General features: G+C 39.2%; 1 protein-coding gene across 1 annotated transcript in view; it reads right to left on the reverse strand.

Moving 5' to 3' along the window:
* The window catches only part of LOC106877334 (A disintegrin and metalloproteinase with thrombospondin motifs 16), a 126227-nt gene that overhangs the window by 60267 nt on the left and 46023 nt on the right, over nt 1-19937 (reverse strand). Inside the window, exons 3-6 of the mRNA XM_014926209.3 lie at nt 12906-13007; nt 12488-12656; nt 6531-6645; nt 355-427 (exon numbers count right to left, since the gene is read on the reverse strand). Coding sequence (XP_014781695.1) covers nt 355-427; nt 6531-6645; nt 12488-12656; nt 12906-13007 — 459 coding nt within the window. The remainder of the gene's footprint in view (nt 1-354; nt 428-6530; nt 6646-12487; nt 12657-12905; nt 13008-19937) is intronic.

The following is a 19937-nucleotide window of genomic DNA, read 5'->3' on the forward strand; positions in this document are numbered from 1 at the left end:
CACTCACACAACTCTGCTCCCACTCACATCTCCCCATCATCCTCTCATCACCCTTCCACTCTTGCATATCTCCCTCCACTTTCACATCTATACCTCTACTCTCACGTCTTCCCCTCCACTGTCATAGCTCCACCTTCACTCTCACTTCTCTCCCTGCAACTTTACATCTCCCTACTCTTATCTTTCTTTATACCTATACTGATCATACAGTAAATATAATTAAATATATTATATCTTATTGCCATAAATCTATTCGCTAATTTATGATATACATTATCACAAATATCCACCACTCTCTGTCTGTTTCATTTCACATTAATAAGACATTCAAGAAAACAAATTGTCAAAACTGACCCCTTTAAAGACATGAGCAATATATATCTGCATTTCCTTAAGTCCTTCATCAAAAGTTTTGTTTTCAACCCATCTGTTTAAGAAAAGACAACCGTTAAAGTAAAAATAGAATTCATTCAATTTAGCATGCTCTACATATTTTAAACAGGCAATTTGATTAATTTATTCCATCTTACATTTAACCCTTTTGATACTAACCCAGCTGAACCTCACCTGGTTCTATGATACAAACTTTCCATTGTAATGTGATCTAAATTTAAACCTTCCATCAAAATTTCACATTAATTAATGTCCCAAACACCAGTCTAATAAAGACAAAATTATTAAATTTTTTTGTTATTTTCAAAATTAAATGTAAACAAAAATAGTCTGTTTCAACAGAAATATGACAACAAAATGGTTTACCATTTACAATAGTTTTAATAATTCTTACCCCTACCGAATTGGTTTAAACTTGTTTAAATGGTAAATTTAAGACTAACTTACAGAATAAAGTTAACATTGGTGGTGGTGGGACACCTTTTAAAATATGACAGCATTTTAGCAATAAAAGAGAGAATTAAAAAATAAAAAGTTATGATTATTTAAAAATTTTATTTTATGTGAGGAAGAACATAAAATAAAATTTTAGGTAGCATCAAATAAGCAAATGTCAAGTAGTTAATGTATTTGAAAGATATAGTTGAATCCTTGAGGTACATTGAAGGGTGAAAAGGAATTCCATCAACAAATCCTATATTGAAACAAACTTAAACACTGGAAACCTGGAAAATGATATAAGCTATTTTGTGGAAGTGACAATACTGTAGTGAAGCTTCTGCTTTGTTTTGAACCATATTGGTCATGTACAACAGAGTGTAAGTGTCTTAAGAGAAAAAATTGGGCATAAGAAGCATAAAATATATGCCTCTTCTCAAGAGAGAAGACTGCACTGATATGATCATGTGATGTGTATGGACAGGGACAGCTGTGTAAAGAAGTACTGACCTCTAATTGTGGAGGAAACCTGTGGAAGAGATAGACTCAGGAAGATGTGGGATGAGGTGGTAAAATATGATCATCAGATGTTGGGTCTCATGTAGGCGATGACAAGTGACTGAGACTTTTAGCAATTTGCTTTGTTTGAGAAGACATGTCAAGCCAAGTGAAATTGTAGTCATAGCCAGTTGCCAGTGACATGTGAAAGGCACCCGTGCTGGTGATATGTGAGTGGCCCTTATGTCAGTGACACATAAAAGAAATCCAGTACATTCTGTGGAATGGTTGGCATTAGGAAGGGCAACCAGCTGTAGAAACCAAGCCAAAACAGATTGGAGCCTGGTGCAGCTCTCTTGCTTTTCAGCTCCAGTCAAACCATCTAAATGACGATGATGATGATTTTATACAATGATGATCTTTAACTATTACACTCACTATTTCATGTACACCATATTATTCAAAAATTGTTGTACCTATGTAAATGCAAATGTTCCTAGTAATGAAAGAAAAAATAAAAATTTATACAAGTGTGTGGGCTTTATCACCTTCACGCATAGCCTACCTAAATGTTTATGCTACCAACAACAAATTTATGACAGACCCGCTAGATTTATAATCATCCCTAAATTACAATTGGAAGATGCGAAGAATGTAGCTACACTTTATCTACAAAACCCTCTGTATAAATTCTATTTAAGAAAATGTTTCATTGGCCCCAGATAATTCTCCTTAAGAAGTATTTATTTCATTTTAAAATATATTTTAGAACAAAGCTAAAAATCTAATTTTTAAAAAAATATAAAATTAAGTTGCATGTTCTATGATGTATTAAATAATATCTTACTGATTCAGGTATGTGAGGTATAAGTTTTAATCAGAAATATCTATCAATGGGTTGCTACTTCTCCATACTAAATAATGTTATGAATTAGTCTCTCAAAAAAGATAAAGATGATTTAACTCCTGCAGTTCTACATTAAAGTTATGTGAATTGTTCAATTATAAACATAATGGTAAATGTCGTATAGCCAGCTCGAGACGATGGCTCCTGGGGCTAAATTACAGCAACATCCATCCTAAACCGGGACTGCCATGTTATGTTGGCAAACAATCTTTACTACAAAGTACTGTTGTTGAATATCTCACATTGTGAGATTTAAAAATAATAATTTTCTAATTTATAAATCAGTGACTAGTTGTCACTTTGAAAACTATATATTTTGAATAGGAATTTGGCAGTATATAACGCAACAAAAGACATTATCCTAGAGGTGATAGCGGGTAAACTAATTATTAGCCTGGCAGCCACACCAACCCAGATCCCGGTGGTAATGCTGGTGAAAAACCCAGCAGCTATAGGGAGTGTCGGGGAAGGAGGCAGACAAAAACTGTCATGCTTTCTCTCTCACTCAATCGTAAGTAAAATATTTTTCTTTCATCGATGATTAAGTTAGGCTGTATGAATGTGCATGGAATGGGGTCGAAATGGAAACAGGTTTGTTTCCTGGACAACCTCAGGACACATGGAATAGATGTGGCTATTGCAACCGAGTCCAAGATTAGCGGACCTCAAGCGTTCTCGCCTCTTCTTAATGGTTACGAGAAATTTATTTCTCCTAGCTGGGGAAGAGGAGCGGGCGTAGCAGTCCTTATCAGGAAGAACTTGGACTTATAGGTAAGTACTGTCTTTCTGGACCCAGAAGGTAGGCTGGTCGTCCTGGATGTGACCCACATGAGTAAGCAGTCCTTCAGGTTGCTAGCTGTCTACGCTCCTAACGAGCGTAGGCAGTCGGGTTTTTTTTTCGTGACCTGGAGCACTTTCTAGTGATGTCGAAAACGATAGTTCTGGTAGGGGATTTTAACACTATCCTCGATGCACAAGTGGACAGTGTTGGCTCAACCAATAGGAACGGGAATCCTAGCCTAAGGAGTCTACTAGACAGCTTTTGATGTGTGAAGCCTTTCGTACCCGGATTAAGGTGTTAGTACAGAAGGCATTATGTGGCACCATCATTAATAATAGATGGTGGCACGCCCTCAAAAGAGTCATCCATTTGGAGTCCATTATATTTAGCAGGCAGCTAAGTTTAGATAGGACTAGAATAGAGGGCGATTTAGTTAAGAACTTAGATGAGGCGATGGAATCTGGCTCTGCATCTAGAGTGCAGTCAGCGAGAACGGTCTTGTACCATCACCTCAACTCCAAGCACAATGGTTGCAGAGTTAGAGCCAAGCTACATGCAGGGAAACGAGAAGGTATTAACGTTGCCGGATGGGCACGTTGTGTGGAGAGTCAGAAAGGTAAAAGTGCCTCTATAAAGTCTTTAACGGACGAACAGGGGCGCAAGATCTATGGACAGGAGGAGATGCAGAAAGTCTTTCACCAGCATTTTGCGCAGTTGTTCGGGGAGAGCGGTTTTCTTGAGCGTGGGGAGGCCTTAAAGGACTTCCTGGTTGGTGGGCCGCGACTCTCGGCTTGTGAGGTGGAGTGCTGTGAAGGACTGATCATTCCCGCGGAGGTAAGAGAGGTGTTGGCTGAGTGCGCCAGGGAAAAGTCGCCGTGACTGGGTGGTCTGCCCTATGAGTTTTATCGTTGTATGCTGGACTTGTTCGGGGATATACTGGCAGGCGTCTATACAAACTGGCAGCAGAATGGGAGGATTCCTAGTTCTGTGAGCCGGGGAGTGGTGACGCTGGTCCAGAAAGACTCGAGCAAGGGGGATAATATTAGCAATTACAGGTTCATAACTCTACTTAATGTAGAGTTAAAGACTTTGGCCAAGGTGTTAGCGAAAAGGTAACGGCTGTCGTGGAGAAACTTGTAGGGAAGGCACAGACTTGTGTAATCCCAGGCAGGTTGATCCAGGATAATCTTCACTTTATCCGCTACACCTTAGACAGGATTGGAAAATTAGCCAGCAAAGGTGGGGCAATGGTCCATTTAGACCAAAGTAAAGCGTTTGATAGGGTAGACCATCGGTACCTGGTGGCGGTCCTCGAAGCGGCTGGGCTGGGCCCGGGCTTTTGCAGGTAGATCTCCGCTATGTACAGCGGCATCAAATCCACAGTCCAGATAAACGGTTACCTGGCGGAGCCATTTTCGATCAAGTGTTCAGTTCGTCAAGGGTGTTCCTTGTCTCGGCTTCTGTACGTGTTGGCTCTCGAGCCATTGCTGCGGAAGCTGGAGAAGTTGAGAGGCAACCCTAATGAAATCGGATGCAGTAAGTCTGTTTCTGCTTATGCAGATGACGTCACCTTCATCGTGTCCAATGAAGCACAGCTACTTCGTGTAGAAGATGCTCTCAGAGGATATGAAGTGGTGGCAGGGGCAAAAGTTAACAAGGACAAGTCCATCAGCTTGTGCCTTGGCACCTGGAGGAGCAAGTCGATATCGTCCAGTGTCGTGGGGCACTGGACAGATGGTCCTGTTAAGTTGCTTGGAGTTTGGTTTGGCCCAGACTCTCAGACGGAGAAGAATTGGAGCGAGGTGGCAGACAAAGTGCAGGTCGTAGTACGGAAGTGGTCCGGAAGGGCTCTGTCCTTGAAAGGAAGGGCGGAGGTGGTACAGGTGTTTATCGCATCTGTAATCACTTACACCTGACCGTTGTCCCTTGCCCCGATTTGTGGCTAAACAAGTTGGAACGACTCCTTTTCTGCTTTTTGTGGAAGGGAGGAAAGCCACTTGTGCGGCGCTCCGTTTGCTGCCAGGAACCGTTAAAGGGCAGGCTGGCAATGCCTTGGCTAATGATGCGCAGACATGTGTTGAGGCTGAGACATCTCTGGTGCCACCTGGAAGGTGATAAAGTGTGGAGTCCGCTGGCAGAGGAATTCTTCTCGCGACCGGCCTCTATGGAGAGATTTAAACCTGGTTTCATAAAAAGACGGAATCTGACTTTATGGCAAAAAATGATGACGTCCTTGGAGGGGCTCTGGGATTCGACGAGAACCAACTTGCCAATCTGTTTAAAAAGACTTTCAGGCCAGGGTACTTGGACAATTACCAAAAATCCCTGACCTGGCAGTGCTAAAGGAACACTTTACCTGTTTGCGATAAGTTATCTAGGCACGGAATGTCAGTGTCACTGACGTGTCCTAGCTGTGGACTGGACGATGAAACCGTCCAGCACTCTTTTGTACAATGTCGGGAGCTGTCAAACTTGATAAGTTACGTAGAACACGTGTTGTCGCATCTGGGACGAATACAGCTGTCGGCTGGATCTGTAATAAAGATGGTACCGCCAACTGGACTCTCAAAGTATGGTGAGGCTTGTTTTCACTGTATGGTGGCAGTATTGAAAGAGTGTGTATGGAGAACTAGAATGGAAGGTTTCGTGACAGGGTCCTTCGTCTCTGGCCCGGGTTTGTTAACCTACTTCAGGTACCATCTGAAGAGCAAGATGGGGCTGGAGAGGAAGACCCTGCCGCAGAGGGAGTATGAGAAACGTTGGAAGGATGTGATGAGAAAGGTGGGTATCAGTAACCCAGCTTAATCATTAATGAAAGGAAAAAAGATAGTTGCTGGGCCTTACTGGCTGCTGGGTAAGAAGTTTGAACTTGTTTCTTATACTTTATTTTTTAAAAAAAATTTAAAAAAGGGTAACGGAAAGTCAAGTAAACTATATAAATTATATCTAAATTTTTAACGTTCATTCGAACTCATCATAACATTTTTGTAATCGTTTCATCCTGTAATGTCCCATCTGTGTATTGATTGTATAATCATGATAAAGAATCCACCTCTAGCTGAACAATTATTCTGTGCTGATGAAGGGAAATAACCTGAAAATCGTGATACACAGATATTGTTTTGAGCTGAGTTGGGGTGCTAGATTCCCTTGTTCGAAAATATAAGGACACAGATCGTGTTGTACAGCCAGCTGGAGACAATGTCTCCTGGGACTAAATTACAGCAACATTCATCCTAAACCGGGACTGCCATGTTATGTTGGCAAGCAATCTTTACTACAAAGTACTGTTGCTGAATATCTCATGTTGTGAGATTTAAAAATAGTAATTTTCTAATTTCTGACATTACTTTAAAAAACCTCAACACAAACTGTAAAGAATGTATTCTGTAAATATCTAAATGCCTTTTTTTTTTTTTATAGATGAGGCTTTTGTATTTCTATATTCTTTAATGAATTTATATTTATTTGGCATTATTTGTAATAAGCTAAAGAATTCATTTACCAACTTACTTTCTTTCGTCCACAAGTGCCAAAACTTCAATTGTATACATTTTAGGAGTTGACTGTAATGCACGTTTGATACGAGGAGCAGAATTTTGTAATTTGTTTAAATTTAATGCATCATCTGTAATTAATTTTAAAAAACAAAACAAAACATTATACTCATACAAAGGTATTTCAAATACTGAATGCACACACACACACACACACACACACACACACACACACACACACACACACACACACACACACACACACACATGCATCATAACATAGTATAAATTAGAAGCTGGGTTATACTTCTAAAGCAAACCAGCTGATTGTGGGGATTATGGTAATATGGCATGAGGGTTTATAATGAATAGTAAAAATATTTATTGATAAAAACTGAAACAGATATCATGAGATATCATACTATTAGAGTAAAACAAAAGCATTGTGAATGTGGGGAAAATAAATAGATAGCTTTTAATGGCTTTCACAAGCCATTCTTCTCCATCAAGTTGCTTTTGTACCATTTACACATCAGGGCATCAGATCATGACAAAGATCTTCTTCTGACTGATGAAAGTAGTTTACTGTTTGTTAACAACTTGCTCTTATATCACTAGACATTTAGCATGAAAGCCTAACTGCAACTTATCCAAGCTTGACAACTGGTGATAACTCTAATAATACTACTAAATTAGTGCTTGACAATACTACAGACCTGTACTCCTGGATTAACATTTACACTCCCAATTAGCATATAACCTAGATAGTTTCATACAATTATCTTGCTTTCATTTCCTTAGTAGCTTAATAGATTGCATAGTGATAGTTACTATCCTACACCTACTCCTTGTTCAATATCTCTTATAGTAAGACGGCGAGCTGGCAGAATTGTTAGCACACAAGGCGAAATGCTTAGCAGTATTTCATCTGTCTTTATGTTCTGAGTTCAAATTCTACCGAGGTCAACTTTACCTTTCATCCTTTTGGGGTAGATAAATTAAGTACCAGTTGTGTACTAGGATCTTTTTTAAAACGGGGGCCACATTTTTCATTAATGTTTTACGTAGTGTTTTTGGTACCGAAAGACTTTCAAACTTCGTATACTTATCTATTTTGTGTTATAGAACAGAAAAATATTTTTGTATTCGAATTTATTTCATGTAAAAAATTGTCTTATTTCGATAATTTCAACCAATCACTGACAAGTATTCAGTTGTTTATATTTACTCCTTTGGCTGATTAAGCGATGTAAAGCGTATTTAATCTCCATACCTTCGTTTTATTTGCTTTTTTCATTTTAAATTTGCTTTAACCCTAACCCTAACCCTAACCCTAACCCTAGGGTTAGGGTTAGGGTTAGGGTTAGGGTTAGGGTTAGGGTTAGGGTTAGGGTTAGGGTTAGGGTTAATTGTTTCAGAATCGTTTGTTTATGTAGTCGGCACTTAATGTATATCGGCTGAATGGACGTCAGTGATTGGTTGAAATTACAGAAATACGACAACTTTAACATGGAATAATTTATGGATTTCTTTTTTTTTTAAGAAGACTAAGAGAAAAAGATGTTTTATATGACACATTCTACCAGTGTTCCAAGTTTCAAAGTGTTTCGTTAATGAATAATGTGGCCCCCGTTTTAAAAAAGATCCGTGTACTGGGGTCAATCTAATTGACTGGCCCTCACCCCAAAAGTTTCGGGCTTTATGCCTAGAGTAGAAAAGAAAAGAATATCTCTTATAGTAACACTTTGATACCACATTTTCTTTCAACTGAATGGAATATATCAGTGTTGCTTTCAATCTTTTGATTTTGGGGATCACACTGCCTTGTAATTTGAAGTATTTCATGCCCCTCTTCTTTGAAGAATACAATATCATTTCTAAATTTCAGTTCCTATCATAGCAAGGTATGCCTGATGTTTTCCTTTGCATTGAGCTTCTTCATATTCTTCATCTTTATTCCAGACCTTTTGAAGTTCTTATAGTTCTACCCACAACATTTTAACCATCAAATTGCTTGGTGGGGGTTCTGCTCCTCTACAGAATGTACTATTTTGTTTTATAGTTTTCTCGTTAGCTTCGTCTTTTGTATAAGCTTTGTGGTAATGGTATTAGTAAATATGTTATTAACATTAGCTTTGGTCTTAGATAGAATGAAGTGCTGTTTGTATTTATGTTTATATTTCTGATTTTATCATGTCTCCATGTAAAAGTTATTAGCTGTTATTTTATACTGAGTTGTTCATTTGGTGTTCTTGTTTGCTTGGCTCCATTTCAGCTAAGTACAAAATCAGTTTGTTCCCCAGTCCTCTTGACAGATATTTATGACAACTTGTTTGACTTCATGAAGTTTGTGAGCTGCAAATAGGTAATTCACATGGATTTATTTATTTGTAAGACCTTGTTCAGAGCTGTCTTCATGTATACTAGTGGTCTTTAGTGGAAGTTTCCTCATGTGACTATTCAAATCATCAGGTGACAGTATCATTATCAACAAGGCCTTATATACCTGGTTGATTTTCGCATCCAGCAATTGTTGTTGGGAGTCATAAGCAGAGAACATATGGTGTCTTTGGGCTAAATTTGAAAGCTTACATAAGAAGAAAAGAAAACACAATATCCCATCCAAAAATAAAAGTATTTTTAAAAAATCCAAAAATATAAACTAAGTTGTAGCTGGGAGATAATAATTTACTCAAAATAGCCACCCTCAGCTTCCATCATGGCCTCAAACTGTTCTCTGGAACCAGGCACATGCATTCCTCACTGTGTCCCTGGGAAGATCTTCATATACCTCTTTGATCTTGGCTACCAGCTCAATCTTGGTGTTGCAGGCTGAGTAGTTGGTACTTTTCTCAACTGTGCCCTACACATAGTAATGCATGGGATTACAATTGAGGGAATTAGGAAACATGAAATTGGGGCTGGTGAAATCATAGAAATTCTCCAATAACCACTTCTGACTCTTTCTGGAGGTATGGCAAGGAGTCCAATGCTGTTGCTACACATATGGCCTTCCAGCAGCAGTCCTCTCTAGCTAAGGATTGCCCACAGTCTCCAGGGGCTTCTAAGAGCTGTCTGAACTGAGCCTAAGATGCTATTTAAAGATGTGGAAATGAATTGCAGTGTAAGGATGCAGTTAGAATGCTTGTTGTATCCAATTCATGCTGACCATGGCTTTGTGGTCTTCATTGCAGCAGCATGTCATGTCTGATAGCCTTTATAATATTCACAGAGCATTGTGCAGCAGTCATGTTATCAAAATTTTGATATCTGGTGAACATTCTCATGATGCAGGTAATTATTTTTTCCAATATATAGATGGCTTCTGGTCCTCCATGTCAGCTAACTTTTACTCATCTACAACTTTAAATATTTTTGTCCTCCAACACTGGTGACTGTTCACCAATACAGTAAGCTGTTTCCGAAGACAAAGGAGACATAAAAAAAATCATTAAATTTAGCCCTGTATATATTGTCATAATGTTTATTACTTGTTTTATAAGATTCCATCTTATAAGATTCCATCTTATAAGATTCCATCTTACCACAACTCTGTTGACAGTACCTCACTAATATCAGTGTTGTTGCTGTCTAACCAAAAGAAAGTTTCTGTGGAGTGTCTGTTTAAGAATATCCCCATATCTTATATACAATCTACGTCTACTCAATGTTACATTATTATCTCAATAATCTCATTAGATCTGACTTTCGTCAAGTCAACATCAATAATAGTGAACCTGAAGGCTTTTGTTGTTGTTATTGCTGTTTAGTGTCAACTCAGCTCTCAGAACCAATGATCAAAGGCATTACAGGTGTGACCATCTCATCTCTGTATATCAGTATGCTTATATTTTTAAAAACGTACATTTTAGGGAGATTTGGTTGCTATATATATATATATATATATATATATATATATATATATATATATATATATATATATATATATATGCTTGAAATCAATTGGTTTTATGTACTGCATGATTCATTGTTACAACTTTGTTATTATTCAGTGCAAATAGATTGGAATCAGTGTATATTTCTAACAATGGTCAGGCATTTAGAATCCTTACTACACAAATTCACCAATAGTTTACCCTGACTCACTGAAATGTAAAAACCTGACTGAGCTTTGATATTTGATATTCAGTGAGTCAGCAACATAGTTTTATTGCTTTCTCACATATTCAGTTATTCAGAACAATGTCAATGAAAATATTCAACTGTTCCCATATGACTAATTTCTAGCCTTATGTTCTAGCCTTTATTCTCAATGATTATAGTTTTCTCACAAAAGAAACGTCAAGGTTACTTTGATGTTAAAAATAGAACACAAACCTTCTTTTATGTAAAACTGCGATATTTTAAAAAGTTGGGCTTATAAACTTTTACTTCCAACTACATTTAATATGAAAATGTTTGAATTGAATGTAGCTTTAATTTATTAAAATTTTTTTTTTTTACATCAAATATTTTTATAGCAGACATATACTTTATAACTAGGATCTGTTTGAATACAGATGTATTTACTTAGTGTTGACCTGAGTTTAACCAACAAGAACATCACAAAACAGCCTGCTAGGATGATAATATAATGTGTGCGTGTGTGTGTGTGTGTGTGCGTTTGTGTGTGTGTGTGTGTGTGTGTGTGTGTGTGTGTGTGTGTGTGTGTGTGACTCCATTATTCACAGTATCCTTATTTCTTTAAGATGTCAGATTGTGATTTGACGGAGATTTGTTTACTATTACTAGTATATTGTGTCAATATTAGTTTCAGTCTCAGCAGTCAATTAGCCAACCTCTAAGTGGCCACTTTAAGAAATAGCTGCCAAATCTTTCTCACATGACATACAACTGTCTTTTATAAAAAAAAAAAAAAAAAAGAAAGCATGGATATACTAGAAATATGTTCATTGCTGAAAAATAAAGTTGAGATAGTCAAGGCTTGGAACATCTTTAATTATAAACTGTTTGTAGTTAAAGAAACCAAGAATTAGAACAACAACAATTTCTTTTTAGTTTCTTAATTTCAGGTGTGCTATTATTGAGGAAACATAGATCAGGTAATGTAATTAGAACAGTGAGGGAGTGGACAACAGTTATTGTTTAGTCTGAGACATGCTGTCATTGAACTGACTCATCAACAAAAACTTTATAGTCTTGACTATCCAATCTTTTCTCAAGACAATCCATAACTAGAATTCTCTTTGCCAATTAGTTTGCTGAGATCTGTTTAAGACAGAGCTAGAGAATATAGCTGTAGTGTGTCTGTTTAAAGTTAGATTTCATTCTGTCTATGTATATTATCATCCTAGCAAGCTGTTTTGTGATGTTCTTGTTGGTTAAACTCAGGTCAACACTAAGTAAATACATCTGTATTCAAACAGATCCTAGTTATAAACCTTCCATCCTATTGTGTGTACAGAACTATATTATCAAAAGTGTTGTTGTTGGTTGTATAATGTAGGGTAATTGACTGCTGTGTCTTGCTAGGAGAGGAAGCGCATAGATCTTTTAGTCTAGTATTGTACTAATAGCATGCTTTATGTTTTTCTGTGTATGTGAATGTACTTCATAAGAAAGAGAAGTAGGATAAAAGTACAGCCAACTGTCACTTGTGAGCAAGATAGATATGACTTGGTAATAATGTACAATGCTTTTACTAATTGCTTTAGGTGTCAACATAGCTGCAAGTAGACACCTTCTCAGGCCTCCCATCCTATACCTAGTAGAACATTCAGTATGTGATAGCTGGAGGGAGAGAAAGTTGTGCAAGCACTTTACTCTTTGTATTTACAACTGAGGAGAAAGCAACATAAAATGAAGTGCCTTGTTCAAGGATACCACTCACTACCCACTCCAATAACTAAGCCCAAAACCTTATGATTGCAAGATGAACACCGTAACCACTAGGCCACGAACATTCACTGGGAGAAAAATAAGAATTTGTTAAACTGCGATTTTATTACTTACAATTTTTCAAGCTGCAAAAATGATTTTGGGAACTGACTGTTTTATAAACATTATGTGGAAGAATGTAGGTTTTCTTTCGGTTTTTCCTTGTTGCCTGCCTCCATAATTCTTTATCAAAGTTTTCAGGCTGAATAAAATGCTGGTGTCCATCCAAATAAAAAATTCCAAACTGAAATTAGAATCAATTTCATTTTTAAACCTAAAATATTGATCTGTTTAAGATGGATCTAGATAGCAGTACAGAAGTGATTTATAAGTATTGACCCATTCATGTGGATTGTGAATAAGAAAAATAATGGACAAATACTTGACACATAAGAGTATGTAGGGTTAAAATAGTATATTATAAGAAGGGTTATTATTATTAAATGAAATGCAATGGTTCTGACATGAATAATATCTGGAAATAGATACTTACAACTGACTGAAACATACAAGGCTGTTTGAAATGTGGTTCAAAATTATGGCAGTGGAATGTTAATAATGTCTCATGAACTTTGTCTTCATATATCAGAGAATCCTGGATAATAAAGAAGGAAATGCAGGGATAAATATAATATGATATGAAAAGTATAACATAATATAATTTAATATATTATATTATTCAAATTATTCAATAGAAGCAGCTCTGAATTAAAATCCTTGTCTATATGACATAATGTATGTATAACATTGAAAAGTTAGAGACTACAGTGGTCATCTCAGGAAAGATCCCTTTATAAACATAACATGTTTAAAAACACAATAAAATTCAGAGCTAGATGAAGCAAAATTATCTTAGAAGATTTTTATATAAGATATAGGATATAAAATGTATAATTTATGTGTATGAAATATAAATATAATAGGAGTATAAAATAAAATAAAATATACAGAAAAATACAAAAAACCTTCAAATGTAATTAAAAAGTATAAGATTTGTGTGTGTGGGAGGGATAACTTCCCTTGGCAAACAGGACACAGTAGTGTGTCGATAAGCCAGCTGGAAGAGATGTCCTCCTGGGGCTAAAAGCAACAGTAACATCCACCCCTAGGGGTCAGCCACACTTAAGTGGCAATATACTACACTTTATCGTGCAGTTACTGTTAATACTTCATTTAGAGAATTAACATTGCTTGTTTTCACCTTTTCGATATCAGTGAAGAATTTCACTGGAAAAGTATATATAAGATTGCCAGGAAATTATCTCTCTCATCAAGGATCAGTGGCTATCGGACGCCGACGAAGGGAAATAACCCTGAAACCTGGGTCCGTTCGTGCTACAGATCATGATGGGAGGGATAACTTCCCTTGGCAAACAGGACACAATAGTGTGTCAATAAGCCAGCTGGAGGAGATGTCCTCCTGGGGCTAAAAGCAACAGTAACATCCACCCCTAGGGGTCAGCCACACTTAAGTGGCAATATACTACACTTTATCGTGCAGTTACTGTTAATACTTCATTTAGAGAATTAACATTGCTTATATATATATACTTATGCCCTTAGGCTGAAACATGTCAAATGCTCATGGGTGTAAATGAATCAAGTATCATCTAATAAGGGAATAAATAATTATATTAGAATACATTAAAACAATCAAATATAGCAAAAATAGAACTTTGACTCATCAGATCCTTGTCAAACTGCCCAACCCATGTAAAAGCATGGAACCTCTTCCTCATCATCATCGTTGTTGTCGTTGTCATCGTCATCATCATCATCATTTAATGTCTGTTGTCCATGAGTAGGATGCTTTGACCAAGGCTGGTAAGCTGGAAGGTTGCACCAGATTTGATATGGTTTTCTGATTTGGCATAGTTTTCTACAGCTGGATGCCCTTTCTAATGTCAACCACTCTGAGAATGTAATGGGTGCCATTTATGTGACAACGGTATCTGCCATGACTGCGATTTTGCTTGGCTTGGTGGGTCTTTTTCTCAAACACAACAATAATACTAAAGGTCTTGGTCATTGCCTCTGTGAAGCCCAACACTCAAAAGGATCTCAGCTACTTTGCCTCCGTGAGGCCCAATGCTTGAAAGGAACTCAACCACTTTTGCCTCTGTGAGGCCCTATTCTTGAAAGGAATTCAACCACTTTGCCTCTATGAAGCCCAATGCTCCAATGGTGCTCTTTAGGTGCCACTGGCATGGGTGCCAGTTACGTGATACCAACATCAGCCATGACTGTGATTTCACTTTGCTTGATGGATCTTCTCAAGCACAGTATATTGCCAAAGGTCTCAATCACTAGTCATTGCATTTGTGAGGCTCAAAGTTCAAAGATCATGCTTCACCACTTTGTCCCATGTCTTTCTGGGTCTACCTCTACCACAGGTTCCCTCCACAGTTAGCTCTCAAGATGCTTACATTCTGTCAAACATGCACACTGACATTGCACATCCAGTGAAGCATATCGGCTTCATTTCTTTCCAGCCTCTGCTTATCACAGCCACGTTTCACTGCCAAGTAACATAGCTGTTTGCACACAGGCATCATACTATCTGCCTTTCACTCTGAGAAAGAGGCCCTTTGTTTCCAGCAGAGGTAGGAACTCTCTGAACTTTGCCCAGCTTAATCTAATTCTCACAGCTATGCTCTTGGAGCCCTCCTCCCTAACTCCACTACTAACTTGGTTACCTAGATAATGACAGTTGATGGAGTCTATTTTCTGCACATTTTCAGTGTTTATTGTACCTAAGTATCTTCTACATACAAAAGCTAGTTTTCCTGTTAACCTTTCACTGATATTGCTGCACCTTTTATGTGTCCAAAGCTTATACTGGGTGCATCTTATGGAGTTTCTACCTACACATTTTCTACAGATTAAGTAGGGCCATCTGCCTGAAGGGATTTGTGATTTGTCTGCCTTCCTACTTACTAAAACTTTGGTTTTTGCTAGGTTAACTCTAAGGTCCTTTGATTCTAGACCTTGCTTCCACACCTGGAACTTCTTCTTCTAGTTCTGGTAGTGATTCAGCTATAAGAACAAAATCATCAGCATAGAGGAGCTCCCAGGGGCAGCCCTGTCTTAAATTCCTCTGTTATTGCTTGGAGGACAATGATGAACAAGAGGGTGCTGAGCACCGATCCTTGGTGATCCCCTACTTATACCCTGAGTTCTTCACTGTACTCATCACCAACCCTCACCTTACTGACAGAACCTCTGTACATGGCTTGTACAGCTCTCACGAACCACTTGTCAATCCCTAGTCTCTGCATTGACCACCAGATAAGGGATTGGGAGACCCTGTCAAAGACTTTCTCCAAGTCAACAAAGGCCAAGTACAGATGTTTATCTTTGGCTAAGTATTTCTCCTGCAGCTGTCGTACCAGAAATATAGCATCAGTGGTGGCACAAAACCAAACTGCATCTCATCTAGTTGGACTGTGACTCTCTCTCACCTGATCCAACAACTTGATACCTCGGTAGTTATTTCTAAGGCATCACTTTTACCTTTGTAGCAGTTAACTATTTACAATATGGGTGACTAGACCATAACCCACACTGCCAGATATTTTAAGCATCTCAGTAGTGAATCATGATAGACCAGGGGGCTTTCCTTGCCTTCATATCCTTAACTGATTTATCTACCAAGCTACTGTCGATTTGGGTAGCTGGTCCCTCAATTGGGTTGACATTTGGCAGACTCTTCTTCTCCCATTCATTCTCCACGTTCAGCAGTTTTCATAATGGCTTCTCCAAGCCTCTTTCTTTTCAGAATCATTAAAAGCAAGTGCACCATCATCTATGCGGACACATTTCTCTCCTATGACACCAATCTTCTCTCATACACTGTCTTGCAATCGGAAACACTTCAGTTCATGTCACTGAACATAGGCAAACTTCTTATTTTCTGCTTCTCCCTTGGCTAGATATACCTGTCTCCTAGCTTCCCTTCTGGTTATCTGATACAGTTCTCTGCTACCCCAACTCCTCCAGTCCTTCCAGGCCTGTTTCTTTGCTCTAATGACCATGTCTACATTATTTTTCCACTACCACATTACCCTAGGTTGGGACTCCGCACTACCCACAGATTTGGTCTGTGGCACTCAGCAAGCTGTCCAGCAGGAATTCCAAGTTGTTCTCTATGTCACAAGTTTGTAGCTCATCCTCCCTCTCATCAAATTTCTCAATTAGGATGTCCCTAAATCTCTGAGCAGATGAAGGGTCCTTAAGCTTCCACATCCTTCTTTTCCAGATTGGTCTACTTCTTGATATCTTTCTGGCCTGGAGTCTAAAACCACTACCTACTAGTCTATGCTGGGTAATATCTTCTTCACCAGGGAGGGTCTTTGTTTTTAAGAGCAACCATGCATCCCACTGTCTGGTGAGAATCTAATCAATCTGATTGGCATAGCCGCCTGATTGGTAGGTTATCAGGTGGCTGGTCAGCTTCCTGAAGTTGGTGTCGCAGATCAATAGGTTATTTGCATCACAAAACTCCAGTAGCCTTATTCCCTCTTTGTTTCGTGAACGAATTCCATGCTCCCATGTACACCATGGAAATTACTGGGCTGCTGTTCAACATGCCCATTGAAGTTCCCAACCACAAAGATGAGATCTTTGTAATTTGTCTTAGAGGTAGCCTGCAGGAGGATATCATAAAAATGGTCCTTCTGTTCATTTGGTAGGCCCGCTTGTAGGGTATAGGTGGAGATAATTGATGCAATGCTATTCTGCAAGACTAGCCTGAGCTTAAGCACTCTGTCACTTACTCTAACTACCTCTATGATCTTATCGACCCATTTCTCTGCAAGTAGTATGCCCACACCGCTGCCCTGTCACTGTTACCTTCTCAGAAGATTTTATACCTACATGTCTTGCCTGTGAGGAACCTGGTTGAAGCTCCTCTCCACCTTACCTCTTGGATGCAACATACATCAACATGCCTCTGTTCAAACGGCTCAACAATCTCACTTTATCCAACCATCATTCAAACATGTTAAAATTGTTGTCCCTATTGGTAGTGAGTAGCATTGGAAATATAAGTGCTACTGCTGCTTGATTCACTGTTGTTCCACAATATACATAGCTAAGCTAAGAAATTTTCTCTCGTTTTTAATTGTTTTACTTTATGTCTCACTGTTGCCATGTCTCTCTCCCTAACAATAGTAAACTGGCCATTGCTTGTCTGCGATGTTCCCACCCCTTCCTGCCCCACCACCTATACCAGAAACCTATTCTCAATACCGGAAACCCCTACAGGGCTCTGCCTTGCTTCTGTACCAGAAGACTTGTGTACCTTCATCCCTCCTTCACCACCACCACCAACTACATGCACACTACTGCATGCACCAAAACGTGATACGTTACTTAGGAAATTCTTAGTAATTAACAAACCACCTACTTCTTTCTCCCTATATATAATAGACTAACCAATAGCAGATCATTTGCGTATTGAACTCATTCGTTTTTGTATTTCATGTTGTTTACTGTTGGTGACGTCCCGTACCCATATATGCATATGCATAGATATATATTATTTATATTATTATTGAACACCACACATCCATTTCCAAGTAAGTTTACTTGAATGCCATGCATCCATTTCCAAGTAAGTTTATATATCGTCGACGAGTGACAGGGACCTTCTCTTTGTGGCTGGAGACTTCAACGGTCATGTCGGACGTCGTGCTGGGGGCTTCCATGGCATACATGGAGGCTATGGCTTCGGTTCCCGCAACGAGGAGGGAACCAGACTGCTGGAGTTCTGTGATGCAACCAATCTTATGGTCTGCAATACCAACTTCAGGAAACCTGCCAGTCACCTAGTCACCTACCGCTCCGGCAGACACTCTAGCCAAATCGACTACATCCTCGCCAGAAATAGGGAAAGAGGGCGGCTTATAAATGCCAAAACCTACCCTGGCGAAGAATGTACCCCACAACATAGATTAGTAGTTAGCGACTTTGGGATCAAGGCAAAATGGGTGCCCAGAATTAGACAGGCTTGGAGAAGAAGGGTGTGGAAGCTTAAAGACCCTGCAAACGGACAGAGACTTAGAGACAAGTTACTTGAAGCATTTAACGAAATAGAAGGGGATATAGCATCATACAACGTGGAAGACAATTGGAGATTTCTGCGGGACAACCTGTTGAAAGCCACCGACCAGATTTGTGGGTGGTGTAAGGTCCCCTCCCAACCCAGAGTAACGTGGTGGTGGAACAAGGAGGTAGACAGGGCTATTAGACAAAAGAAACAAGCTTGGAAGGACTGGAAGAACGGTGGTAGCAGGGAATTGTACCAATGTGCCAGAAGGGAGGCTAGGCGACAGGTTTATTTAGCCAGAGGGGAAGCAGATAAGGAAAGATTTGCCAATGTTCTGCGCCGTGAGGACCAAAGACTCGAGGTATTTCGGGTTGCAAGACAGTGTAGGAGAGAGAATAGTGATGTTGTAGGAGAGAAATGTGTTCGCATGGATGATGGTACGCTTGCATTAAATGAGGATGCAAAGAAAGAGGTCTGGAGATGCCACTACGATAGATTGCTTAATAAAGAGAATGAATGGGAGAAAGAGAGCCTGCCTTATGTCGACCCAATAGAGGGACCAGCTATCCGAGTTGATAGTACCAGGGTAGCTAAAGCAATTAAGAGTATGAAGACCGGGAAAGCCCCCGGCCCATCAGGAATCACTGCAGAGATGCTCAAAATATCTGGCAGTGTTGGCTATAGCCTAGTCACCCGTATTACGAACCAGGTGATACACGAAGGAGTCATACCCTATGACTGGTGTAGCAGCATCATAGTCAACTGCTACAAAGGTAAAGGGGACGCTTTAGATACAAATAATTACAGAGGCATCAAGCTGTTAGATCAGGTTATGAAAGTTACAGAGAGGGTCATAGCCCAACTAATTAGGGAGCGAATCAATTTAGATGAGATGCAGTTTGGGTTCGTGCCAGGTAAAAGCACTACTGATGCCTTATTTCTAGTGAGACAGTTGCAAGAGAAATACCTAGCCAAGGATAAACCTCTGTACCTGGCTTTCGTTGACATGGAGAAAGCCTTTGACAGGGTCCCCCGATCCCTTATCTGGTGGTCAATGAGGAAACTTGGGATAGAAGAATGGCTAGTGAGAGCTGTGCGAGCCATGTACAGAGAGGCTGCCAGTAAGGTGAGGGTTGGAAATGAGTACAGCAATGAATTCCGGGTAGAGGTAGGGGTCCACCAAGGTTCCGTCCTCAGCCCCCTATTATTTACCATAGTCCTCCAGGCAATCACAGAGGAGTTCAAGACAGGTTGCCCCTGGGAGCTCCTCTATGCTGATGACCTTGCCCTAATTGCGGAGTCACTATCAGAACTAGAGGAGAAGTTTCAGGTGTGGAAGCAAGGTCTAGAATTGAAGGGCCTTAGAGTCAACCTAGCTAAAACCAAAATCCTAATAAGTAGGAAGGTAGATAAAACACAAACCCCTTCAGGTAGATGGCCCTGCTCAGTATGTAGAAAAGGAGTAGGTAGTAACTC

The sequence above is a fragment of the Octopus bimaculoides genome, chromosome 5 (assembly GCF_046866305.1).
Source record: "Octopus bimaculoides isolate indiv1 chromosome 5, ASM4686630v1, whole genome shotgun sequence".
In the NCBI taxonomy this organism is placed as follows: domain Eukaryota; kingdom Metazoa; phylum Mollusca; class Cephalopoda; order Octopoda; family Octopodidae; genus Octopus; species Octopus bimaculoides.